This window comes from Charadrius vociferus, unplaced genomic scaffold, assembly GCF_000708025.1.
Source record: "Charadrius vociferus isolate BGI_N301 unplaced genomic scaffold, ASM70802v2 scaffold2527, whole genome shotgun sequence".
In the NCBI taxonomy this organism is placed as follows: Eukaryota; Metazoa; Chordata; class Aves; order Charadriiformes; family Charadriidae; genus Charadrius; species Charadrius vociferus.
The window spans coordinates 5,508-17,194 of NW_009649384.1; the positions used below are offsets into that span (position 1 = coordinate 5,508).

Sequence of the window (11,687 nt, forward strand, 5' to 3'; positions counted from 1 at the left end):
ACTCTGAGCTGTTCCGCGTCATCCAGCATCGTCTCTCGGGTGCAGGGTTGTATTTCTGTCGCCAGAGTCTCTAGCAGATGTCCTCCTGAGCTCGGTCTTGCTCAGCATCTGTTCGTTATTCCTGGGCTCCTGCTTTAAGTAATCCTCTTGTCCTTTCCTGGGTTAGCTGTCTGCCTCTTCGTTATCAGAGGGGAGTCTGTCTCATCTGTCCGTGTCACTCTTTTCCTTCCGAAGACCCTCAGTAGTTAAAAGGGTTTGTGCTTTTTTTCTCGAGCTGCGTTCCCCCAGCGTAGCCCGCTCTAGAAGGATCTTAGAGAAAGGCACTGGAAGCTCTGAATTTGTTTATGATTTCTCAGTTGCTGAAGCTGAACTTCCAAGGGCGAATGCGATAGGACCAGGGCCAGACTTTGTTATAATTATGTCTGAGATCGCAGGATGCCACAGGGACTCAGCTGCTGACCTTCCCCTCCGCTAACGCACCTTTCTCTCCCTCTTTCCGCAGGAAAGCGAGGATGGCATTGAAGGAGATGGTGAGTAACGACTCTCTGGCACTGCAAGTGCTGCCTGCGTGCAAAAAGTAAAAAACAGACAAAATGCCTTTTCCAATAGTCCTGTGGTGGTTGTCGTCCCAAATATTATCTCATAATAGCAGACAAACGTGGGGTGCAGGGGCAGCGTGCTGCAAACTCACCCTTGCTTCCTTCTGTGTGAGCTGGCAGTGGGACTAGTCGGGGACGCTTTGGTGCTGGCCTCTGACTTCCCCTTGGTGGGACTGCTCAGCGTGTGTTTGCCAGCAGTCGCCCGCAGCGCGGTGTGTGACGCTCGGAGAGAAGCTGTGTCTGTTTCTGCCCTGACACCAAACTCCTTTTTCTCGCCCGCAGCTGTACTCTCAGATTACGAAAGCGCAGAAGACTCGGAGGTAAGAGGAGTCTCTGTCCTGGTGTTTGGAGGGTTCTGCCAAGCGACTGCGTCTTGCGTAATTATAGCACAAAACCCAGTTTGTGTCCTTCGTTGTCTTCCACTGACCCTGTTGGCAGTGATTGCCTTTGTCTCGTGTGCTTCGCACCAGCCACGCAGAGACTCGGAGCGAGCTGTGCTGCAGCGTAGTCATTGCTGCTTCAGAGGAAAACGGTCTTTCCCAGTCTGAGCCCCGCGCCGGGCAGTTCTCCGCCGTACAGCCCTCAGCGCTGGGCCCAGTCTCGGGGAGAAACCGCTTGCGCTGCTGGTGGGTGGACGTAGGGCCAGTTGTGTACGGGGTAAAAAAACACCTGGCTGCTCAGCGTTGGGTACTGGGAGCAGGATTTTCCATGGCCAGGAAGGGTGTGGAAGGAGGTGCAGGATGCTGGTTGTGTTTTAATTAGTTGAAATTAAAAACATAAGTGCTGGGTTGGAAGCATCCCAGGCAGCATCCCTGTCTTCTGCGGCTGGAGGGGTGACGCGCCCCGTGAGTGCTGGCTGTGTGCTGAGAAAATCACCCCTCGCGTGCACTGACAACCCCTGCCTGCGCCTGGGCAGCAGTCTGTGGCTGTGGGTTTCCCTGGATTTTTGGTTCAGAACTGTAAGTTTAAGGTCTTGAGGAAGTTTCGGGAAGTTCTGGTTTCTAATGATCACTATGAAGGTTTTCTAGTGAAAACCCTTCTCTTGAGACAGGTGTTGGGGGGATCTTGAGAGGGGCAGCGGTTGGGGAAAACACAAGACAACAGGGCAGATGAAATCAAAGCTCGTAGGTGCTCTTCATTTGTGAATTAGTCTCTGCCGTGAGTGAGGAAGGAGTGTGGCAGGCTGTAGAGGTGGCACGTGGAGGGTAAGAGGCGGCTCCCCGCGTTCACCGTGCAGCGGCTCTTCAGGCCTGGAAACCTGCGCGGAGGCTCCCCGGGGGCTCGGTGCACGTAGAAGCGGAGCCGCGCTGGTGCGCGCTGGGCTGCTGGAGCGATGGGGCTATTGCATCATTGACATGCCAGGATGACTCCGTTCCTGTGCCTAAAAATAATGCCACGTCTGGGTTTCCCCAACGTAAACAAAAGGAGCAGTTGATGTGCAAATACACTGTGTTGAAAGAGAAAAATAGAGCAGTCTTTTTGTTAATCACGGAGAGCTATTTTTAGTGTCAGTTCCAGCCTAAGCAAGGCTTGCAGGCTCCTGGAGGGTGAAACGAGGTCACGCTCCTGTGAGCAGAGTGCTCGGAGTGAGTCAGCTGAGTAACTCCAGGGAATTTGGAAACGCGGCGCTGGCTGGATCCGGGCCCTCAGTGTGGGAAGGAAGGGACGGTCTGAGGGCCCTTGTTCGCTGCTCTCCCAGGCTTGCGCCAGCCCTTTCCTTTCCGAGTGGTGCGAGGCTGTGGCTTTGTGTGGGAGGTGGTCCCGGCTTTGCTCTAGATGGCCTGAGTGTCGCTGGTAGGGGTTGGTGGGAAGAGGCGTTGGGTTCAGTCTTTGCTTTTTCTGTAAGAATACAGGGATAGGAAGGACCTTGAGAGCTACTCCTGTGCTTTGAAAGAGTCAGGTCTCCTGACAACTGGAACAGGGATCTAACTCCAGATTTGGGGACTTGTGTGGGGAAATTCCTGGGGGACCTGCTGCTAAAGGTGCGTGTTCGAGTAACTGGGGCTCTTTCAGGCAGAGGAAGAGGATTACAGTGAGGAAGAAAGCGCCAAAGTGGAACTGAAGCAGGATAGTAATGATTCCTGCGAGTCAGCGGCAAAAGCAGAGAAAGGGGATGAGAAACCTGACTCCAAAGGTGCTGTAACTGGTGAGAGGCAAAGCGGGGATGGGCAGGTAGGTGTTAAACATGCGCTGTCTGGGCCGTGGGGGGCTTTTTGTAGAGGGACTGCTGCAGTGGTAAGAGCTTTCTGATTTTGACAGGAGAGCACTGAGCCTGTTGAGAATAAAGTTGGGAAAAAAGTTCCCAAACACCTTCATGATGATGAGGATCGGAAGAACCCGGCTTACATCCCGCGCAAAGGGCTCTTCTTTGAGCATGACCTGCGAGGGCAGACGCAGGAGGAGGAGGTCAGGTATGTGAGCATCCCCCGTGTGTCTGCCTCTCTCTGCGAGGGTGAGGCCAACTCCCAGACCAGCGTTTGGCAGCACAGCTCCTCTCTTTGGTGTGAAGTGCTGGGAAGGCATCAGCACGGAGGATCTGTCTGTGCTGCAGTTGCCTGCTCGCAATGTCCTGCCAGGACGTTTTAGCTCTTTGTTTTGGAGGCGAAACTGAGGGTGGTACAAAAAAAAAAACAACGCACAAGGAAAGCCTCTTGCCAATGAGCAGTGCCCCTCCTTGCTGCTTTTCAGAAATAGCGATGGGTAGACCAGCAGCTGCGGGGCAGGAGGAGAGGGGGGAAGAAGAGATGCTCTCTCCTGTGTACACCCTATCCTGGGAACGCTCGGTCTCTGCATGCGCTGCTGGTTGAAGCTGCCACATCTCCTTAGCTTTGCAACAACCTCCTGGTCCTCCCTGTGTTATTATTCTAGGCCGAAGGGTCGTCAACGAAAGCTGTGGAAGGACGAGGGCCGCTGGGAGCATGACAAATTCCGGGAGGACGAGCAGGCCCCCAAGACCAGGCAGGAGCTGATCGCGCTTTATGGCTATGACATCAGGTCAGCTCACAACCCCGATGACATCAAGCCGAGGAGGATGCGCAAACCCAGGTGAGCAGCAAAGTCAAACTAGAGCCTGACTGGTCCCAGCGGGAGACAGGTCTGAAGCCCTGAAGAAGGAAAGCCCTTTTGTCGGCTTTGGCTCCGGAGTGGAACCTCCGTTCTGGGATTTCTGGATCCTGGAGAGGGATTCCCTGACACAGCTATTTTGTACTATTTTTCTTCCTCAGGTTTGGGAGTCCACCTCAGCGAGACCCAAACTGGTCCAACGAGAGGCCAAATAAGCCGCCAAGGCACCAAGGCGCAGACAGCACTTCGGCTCCCCCACGAACCTTCACCAACAGGAGCTCTGCAGGTACCGGGAGGATGCCCCCGCCTAGGAACTACCCGAGGATGGGGGGCTACAAAGAGACCCGTCCAAGCTACCGAGCTTCGGAAGCAAGCATCCAGCATCTGTCTCGAAATGGCGAGCAAGCTAAACAGGAGAGCAACTATCGAGCGAAGCGTGCAGAGCACACCCCACCCAGAGATAAGTCACCCGAGATGGAAGCGGCACATGTCCACAGCAGCCCTGTGAAGGAGGAGGTCGCTTTGGAAAACCAAGCCACGGCTGCTGATGCTGCACAGCCACCGCCAGACAGACCAATTGAAAAGAAGTCTTATTCCCGGGCGAGAAGGACCAGAATCAAAGCTGGGGATGCGGGGAAGCTGGCAGATGAAGTGCCCGCTTCGGAAGGGCTGACTCCTGTGCCTCCAAAACCTGTGCAAGCCGAGACGTCCCCCCCACCAGCCAAGAGTAGTAACTGGGAGTCACCGGTAGAATCCAACTTGGATGGACTCGAGCAAGAGATGACCCAAATGAATCTCACTGAGCAGAACTGGACTCCGGGGCAGTCGCAGTTCATACAGCCCCGGGAGCTGAGGGGTAAGTGGGTGCAGCCCGTAGGTTTTCCACTGCAGCCCCAGCCAAAGGCAGTTCTGCGATCCTGCAGTCAGTCAAAGCTGAATTGTCTCTGCCTTAGTCCAGTCTCAGAGTGGGTACGTGATGGCGATGCATGCTGCGGAGAAGGTGCAGCGGAGACAGTTAGAGGGGACAAAGCAGAAGGGAAAAGGGGGAAATTAAACATTCTGGTGTAGGTTAATTCAATTAGGGCTGGGAAGGACATAAGACTAGATGCTTTCCCTCCCTGCCCTGTTCTGCATTGAGAACGGGAAAGCTTCAGCGAAGCTGAAGGTCTGTGTGTGGCACAGGCAACAGGGACTTTGTGCGGTGTGAATCACTGTGAGAGTGGCTGCTGTGGCAGGAGTCAGAGTTCAGGAGATAAGGGGCGTTGTGCTCGGTTGGCAGGTGAGGTAATAAATAATCGGACTCCTGTAATGCCCTGCTAGGAGCAGGGGGGAACTTCCCTCTGTTTATCGGCTTATTTCCTAACGTTGAGATTTGGTTGCCACTAGCTAAGGCCTGACTTGGACTGGCAAATCCATTTGTGCCTGGTAGGAGGAAGCTGTTCTGTTCGCAGCAGCAGGCAGGGAAGTGTGGCAGAGTTACCCCTGTGCGAGCCGAGGACCGAGTTCTAGTTGAGCATCCATGCGAGAGGTCATTCAGGTATAATTATCTCTTTGCAGAATTAGAGTCTTTTCTGGGGAGTGTTAGAGTCCTTCCCAAAGGAAATAAAACTGGAGCAAGGAGAAGAAAGCGACTTGCTGCTTTCATAAGCGTCTCTTGAGGTTTAGGTCATGAAACTATGAGTCGTCTAGCACTGATGTGAGTGGTAATAGCTTTGTGTGAACAGACCCTTGCTCTCGGCTGCAGATGCAAGTAGACAGGCTTTAAACCTGCCAGTAGAATGGGATTTCAAAAGTGCTGTGATTTGCAGCTGAGATTATGTGCTTTTTTATTTTTAAGCTTAAAAATATAAAGCATCGTAACAAGTTTACCATGAGACGGCTCTAGACTGCAGGTAGGAAACCGCCTGAAGGATGTATTACTCTGCTGTCCCTTTTTTTTTTCATCCTACCAGAGAAGGTAGGAGTTAATGCTGGGACATGTTTGACTAGATGAGCCAGCGTCAGGTCCTTCTGTATGTACAGCGCCTATGTCTATGCGTATATTTGCACTGTCAGTGAGTGATCTGGGGGCACTTCCCGTGTTCGTTTTGTCCACTTTCGCTGCCCTGGAATCACCTGTGATCAGTTTGGCACTGTGGTTTTAAATGTGCGCCATAACTTTGTTGTTTGAATTAAAAGGAGCTCATGATAAACGTGGTTACGCCCTGTAGAGAGTTTAAACTGCAGCTTACCCCATCCCACACGGATCCTTATTTCTACTCTGAAGAGGTCCTTGTCTCCACAGGAGCAGAGTTTAGATCAGGACCTGGATTCCAAGTTGAGGCTTTTTATTTATTTATTTTAGCAAGATTTAAAAGGTGTTGAGCCACGTGGATGATTGCAGCGTGGCACGACAGCTTCTAATTTGTACTGAAATGTCAAAATTGTAACCTAAGAGATGAAGGTTTCTTGTCATGAACGAAGGAGCTGTGCCTGTTTGTAGTACAATAACGTCCTCAGGCTGCCGGCGCTCATACCGCCGGTGACCGGCGCCTCCTGGCAGCGCCCTCGGCGGGTGAGGTGACTCTTTACTGGGAACAAATGCAAACCATAATAACCAGTTTGTTTCTTCCTCAGGTATTCCTAACCATATGCACGTGGGAACTGGGCCACCGCCTCAGTTTAACAGGATGGAGGAAATGGTAAAGCATGTTGCGTGGAGTGTGACTCTTGCTTTTAAAGCGCGGAAGCTGAGCATTTATTTGTTTTTGGGTTAGAGCAATTAGAGGCTGCTCGTGACACCTCAGCCTTTCCCTTTTGTGGGTGTTCATAGCTTTTATCGTGTGACCCGGACGGAGGTTTGCAGGGGCTGGCTGGGGAGTGGGTCGGTGCTCCCTCGCTGGAGGGAGGGCTCCGGCCCCTTGTGCTGACCCTCGCCGATGCCTTTGGACTCTTTCAGGCGGTGCAGGGGGGCCGTGTCAAACGCTACTCGTCGCAGCGGCAGAGACCGCCGGTGCCGGAGCCTGCCCCCCCCATGCACATCAGCATCGTGGAAGGGCACTACTATGACCCATGTGAGTGTTTCCCTCCCGCTCCTGAGGCTCCGTGTGTGCTCAGATCTGAGCAGCTGGAGCAGGATTCCCCCCCGCCTCCTGCTAGGGTCAGGCAGATCTGGGGATTTGTCTTCCGTTTCCTTTGTAAATAGTGTGGCAGCATCGTCTCATGCGGTAATTAAAAGGCTGCTCCGAGCTTCCCCGGTTGGTGTTTAAACCCACTGAAATACAGTCAGTGTTGCCACCTCCCCTCCCTGTGCGAGGGCTCTCTAGGACACTGCTTTTCTTCGTGACAACTAGGATTTAAAATTAACTTGCAATCAGAGCAATGTCTTTGACATTGAAGAGTGGGGAGAGTTACAGGGCAAGACTGAGGATGGATTAGGAATTTATTCCAGCGTTTCAAGTGTTGGAGAAGAAATTCCTCGAGTATTCTCCTGTTTTGTAAAGGGAGCGGGAGGCTTTTCTGTTGGGAGTACGTAGCATCTGTGAGCCTGGTAGACTGCGTGTGCCGATGGGAATGCAGCTTGCAGCACTGCGTTTGAGTGCTGTCACGGTAGCTGGCTGGGGGGTGCGTGTGACTTGCTGCAGTAGAATAAAATTCGGTGGAGCTTTTCCTTACCAACTGTTGTGCGTTGCAGTACAATTCCAGGGACCAATCTACACCCACAGCGAGAACCCGGCCCCGCTGCCGCCCCAAGGGATGATCGTACAGCCAGAAATGCACCTCCCTCATCCAGGTGAGGAACCAGCTCCCCAGCGGGGCACGGGGCAGCTGGTACCGATGTTGCGGTTGTGCCCTGGGGCGGCGCAGCCTGTGCTGGGGAACAGATAACTCTGGTTTCGCACAGCTTCTGTCACTGAGGGAATCCATTTTCCCTACTTCCACAACATGGAGGAGAGCCGCTTCCCTCACGCAGTGAGGCTGGATCAATATAAATTTTACGGAAAGCAAAACAGACGTTTCTGGCCCTCGCAGCCAGGGCAGGACCGAGATGATCTGAATGTTTTGGCACCTCTGGCTGGATATCTGCAGGTTCTGTGCAGACCCTCCTGGCTGAGTCGCTTCCCCTCCAGCGGGGCGCTTGGCTCTGCCAGCTGGTGTGGTGCCAGGCTGGTTCTTCAGTCCCTGCTGCTTGTAGATCAGGAAAGAAAAGCAGAAATGAGAGCTGTTGAATTGGCGTGTTCTCTATCTTGCCCACAAAAACTGTTTCCTGAAGTGGATGTGCTGACTGGGGCCATGTCCGGTTCCGGTGAATCGGGACCCCGGCGTTGGGGAGGGGGCTGTGCGCCACTGTGCTGAGAAACAGTTCCCTTTTTTCCTCCCTGGCGCAGGAGCTGCGGTCTCGTGGCTGCAGGAAAACCCTTTGAACGAAGCGCTTCTCCTTCCTGCTGCAGCGGGGAAGGCGCAGCCGTGCAGATCTGCTGGCATTGTAGCTGCCGCCGCCGCACTCCACGGGATGCCCTGGCTTTACACGCGATGTCACGTTCAGCTTATTTCTGTCGCTTCCCAGGTTTACATCCCCACCAGACGCCAGCCCCCATGGCAAACCCTGGGCTGTACCCTCCGCCGGTCTCCATGCCTCCGGGCCAGCCCCCGCCGCAGCAGCTGCTTGCACCCACTTACTTCTCCCCTCCTGGAGTCATGAATTTTGGGAATCCTGGCTACCCCTACCCCCCAGGAGCACTACCCCCTCCGCCTCCTCCTCACCTCTATTCCAACACGCAGGTAAGCCCGCTGCGCTGCGCCGCGCCTCTCCTTCCGTCGAGAGCAGATGGGATCCTGTGGTGTGTGGGTACATTCTCTGAGGGTTCCTGGGAGAGGATGGGAAGCAGCTGGGCTGCTCCGTGGTGGGAGGTTGTTTACTGTCATCCCTCTCTCTGCTTGGGGCTTAACTGCAATGGACTATTCCCATAGGATTTAGGGTTTAGTGGATGAAATGCCGGTATTGGTGGATCTCAGAATCGAGGTCTCCCCTACAGAACAGGGAAACAGCCCACCAGGAGCCTGTGAGTCATTATGTCCCCTCCAGGTCCACGCTAAGCCAAGGACACCTTGAAAATTGCTTTGGAAGTCCTTTCTGTTTGCGATGGAGGCAGGAGGCCGGACACTGGCTGGTGCTGTTCTTTGGCACCGGCCGGGGAAGCCCGCGGTGTGACCGGCATGGGGCTGGCCTTTCCTGCTCCCCGTCCGAGCTCTGTGTCCGCAGCAGCCGCTGGGCAGCGCGGAGGCAGATCTCCGTGGGCGTTGTGACGAGGATGCCGCCGCTCCCCGTGGCTGCTGTGCGAGCGGCACACGGCTGACACGCAGTGGCAGGCTAGAGATGTGCACGCTCTCCCAGCCCTGCAACCTCTCTGACCTTCCCTGCTGCCCCGGGCTGATCCCAGCTGCCCCGGCAGCGAATCCGCCTGCTTTTGGGGCAGATCCCGAGCCCCCGGGCAGCTGGAGGGGATCTCGGTGCGAAAGGGAATTGTTACCTGCCTTGTCTGCGCAGAAAAACAATAGCTGCTGCTGTTGGAAAGCACAGACGTTATATGGCAGTTGGGAAACTCTGCGGGGTGAAGGAAACCCATCTGCCGCGAAGTTCAGTCCGGCGCGGCTGCGGGGTGCTGCAGCCTGTACCCGCCCCCCCGCCGAGAGCGGGGAGACCCTGGGAAGGGGCAGGGGTACGTGAGGGTCCTGCGGGAGGTGTAGGGGCTGGTGTTTTTTGTCGCAGCGCAGATCAACCCCCGTCCCCCTGTGGCTACTCACCTTCGGTGCTGGGCAGCAACACCTTTTCACAGCCCGGCTGTGCGCCGTAAAGGCTGTGTGAGAGACGCGGGGCTCTGGCAGGGGACGCGCAGCGTTCTGCGCACCCCCCAGCGAAAAGCACTGACCCCCCCTGCTCTCCGGGAACGCAGGCCCAGTCCCAGGTGTACGGAGGGGTCACGTACTACAACACTGTCCAGCAGCAAGTGCAGCCCAAGCCTTCTCCGCCTCGAAGGACGTCCCAGCCTGTGACTATCAAGCCGCCGCCTCCTGAGGTACCGTCCCCTCGGCGTGAGTCTGTGCGTGTGTGATGTTGAACCGTTGGAGTGTGCGTGATGCTGCAGCCTCCCATCCAAAAAATGCGTTGTTCCAAGGAAATCTTAAACTGTCTAATCTTTGACATGTCCCAAACCTCAGCTTCTCGTTGCAGGTGGTAAGCAGGGCTCCAGGTAATTTGAGTTTCTAAATACTTTAAAACTAAACCCACGTAAAAAGTAAGTCCAAAGTTGACTCTTGCTGCTTTTTTTTATTATTATTTATTTGCTCAGGGTAGAAAACAGAACACTTTAGAGAGAAAAATCCAGTACTAAACTAGGAGGCAGTGACTCCTCTGGAAGAATAAATGCCGAAACCTTAGCTGTGGATAGCTGAGGCAGCAGACTTAAAGGTTTTCCAGAGATGAGTGCCGTTTCTCTGTGCTGGGAACGGTTTCCTCGCTCCAGTGCTGCAAGCTGTGTGCGTGCCAGAGTGCCACGTGTGTGTTTGGTTTCTTTTTTAATACCTCGCTTAGCGTATGGGAGCTGAGCGAGCCTGAATCGCGACAAGCCCGGACCGGGGCAGGCATGTGCTGGTTGTTTCCCCATACGTGGGGAGGCGGTGTGCGGCGTGGTGGAGGGCTGGGAAACACGCAGCGTTTGTAAATCCACTGCGAGATCGACCCATTGAGGTGCCCTTTGAAAGCCCTCGCGATGGAAAAATGTTTAACCACGAGGAGAGCTGGGCTGAAGGGAGCTGCTTGTGCCCGCAGCGGGCACGGACGAAGCTGGAGGCGCGGGCGGGCGGTGGTCGCGTTTTGGCACCCAGAAGCGGAGGGTGTTTTTGCTCGCAGGACCCCGGCGATAGCGCTGCAGCCCCCGTGTGGTGTTCGCGGTGTGGGGCAACCTAAGCTCTGCTTCTCTTTCCTCCTCCCCGCCAGGACAGCAAAGGTGAAAAATCAAAGGAGAGGAGCAACACGTAGGGATGCGGCCGTGGGAATCCCAACGCCAGACTCGGCACCTCGGCAAGGAGGAAGCTCCTTCTCCGGAGAGGCTCCTTCCCTGCGTGTAGGTGAGGCAGCAGGCTGAAATCAGCTGCACCGTCTCGTGCTCAGGGCCAGGCACCTTCCCTCTCTGGTTTCACCGGTGCCCTCCCAAAAACCATCTCGCCGCTGCTGCTCTGCCCGCCTTCCCCTCCCTCACTGGGGCACAGAGGTCACCGAAGAATCAACCCCCAGAGTCGGTCCTCGACCACAAGTTCTCGCAACTTCTCTCTTTTACTAAACGTCTGCCCTTCTCCCTCTCTAGGATGTTAAACTCGACTGGCTTGATTGTGGTCTCTGTTTTTATTTAAGAAATGAAGCAGCTCCATCAGTAAAGCTGATTTGTTTCTTTTGGGTATTTCGAATTTGTTTGTCTGGCTAACCGGCACGGAGCATCCCCTGCCCCCCCGTGGAGACAGCTGTGAACTTAATTCTTCATTTTGATTCTCTTTTTAAATTAGCAAGTTTATTTCTGCCATTGTTTAAGCATAGGGAAGGCAGCTGAGCGATAGGAGTCTGTCAGGAACGCGCTGGCTCTGCGGTCGCCACTTAATTTAGAAGCTCCTCCCGCTTCTTTTTCCGAACGAGCCCTGTTGGTACCACGTGTCGCTGGCACTTTCTGTCTGTGTGCGTGCGAGCTCTCAACTCGCATCGGATGGGGATCCGTGCGCACGAGCACGGGGTGACCCCCTTCCCCGCTGCCGCAAGCCCACCGTGCAGAGCGGGGGGAGATTTCCACCCACCTCCTGCGCCTCTCAGGAATCGGAGGCAGAGAGGGAGGTTTATGGGCGTCCAGGCACCTCGGCGCTGCCGGAGCAGCCCTGCCAGCAGACAAACCAGCTAGACGGGGCAAGCGGAGGAGTGATCCGCTCCCAGCGTTTGGGTGTTGCCGCTGTGGAAGTGGAAGGGGGTGTTGGAACCCGCCCCGACGCATCCAGGCTGGGCTC

General features: G+C 55.0%; 1 protein-coding gene across 1 annotated transcript in view; it reads left to right on the forward strand.

Moving 5' to 3' along the window:
- Positions 1 to 10,680, forward strand: part of CASC3 (cancer susceptibility candidate 3) — a 13,232-nt gene extending 2,552 nt beyond the window's left edge. The window contains exons 2-13 of the mRNA XM_009889487.1: positions 503 to 530; positions 882 to 919; positions 2,613 to 2,771; positions 2,859 to 3,010; positions 3,468 to 3,644; positions 3,824 to 4,518; positions 6,279 to 6,343; positions 6,601 to 6,715; positions 7,336 to 7,434; positions 8,209 to 8,423; positions 9,596 to 9,718; positions 10,639 to 10,680. Of these exons, the coding sequence (XP_009887789.1) occupies positions 503 to 530; positions 882 to 919; positions 2,613 to 2,771; positions 2,859 to 3,010; positions 3,468 to 3,644; positions 3,824 to 4,518; positions 6,279 to 6,343; positions 6,601 to 6,715; positions 7,336 to 7,434; positions 8,209 to 8,423; positions 9,596 to 9,718; positions 10,639 to 10,680 (1,908 nt within the window). The remainder of the gene's footprint in view (positions 1 to 502; positions 531 to 881; positions 920 to 2,612; positions 2,772 to 2,858; positions 3,011 to 3,467; positions 3,645 to 3,823; positions 4,519 to 6,278; positions 6,344 to 6,600; positions 6,716 to 7,335; positions 7,435 to 8,208; positions 8,424 to 9,595; positions 9,719 to 10,638) is intronic.
- The last annotated feature ends 1,007 nt before the right edge of the window (positions 10,681 to 11,687 follow it).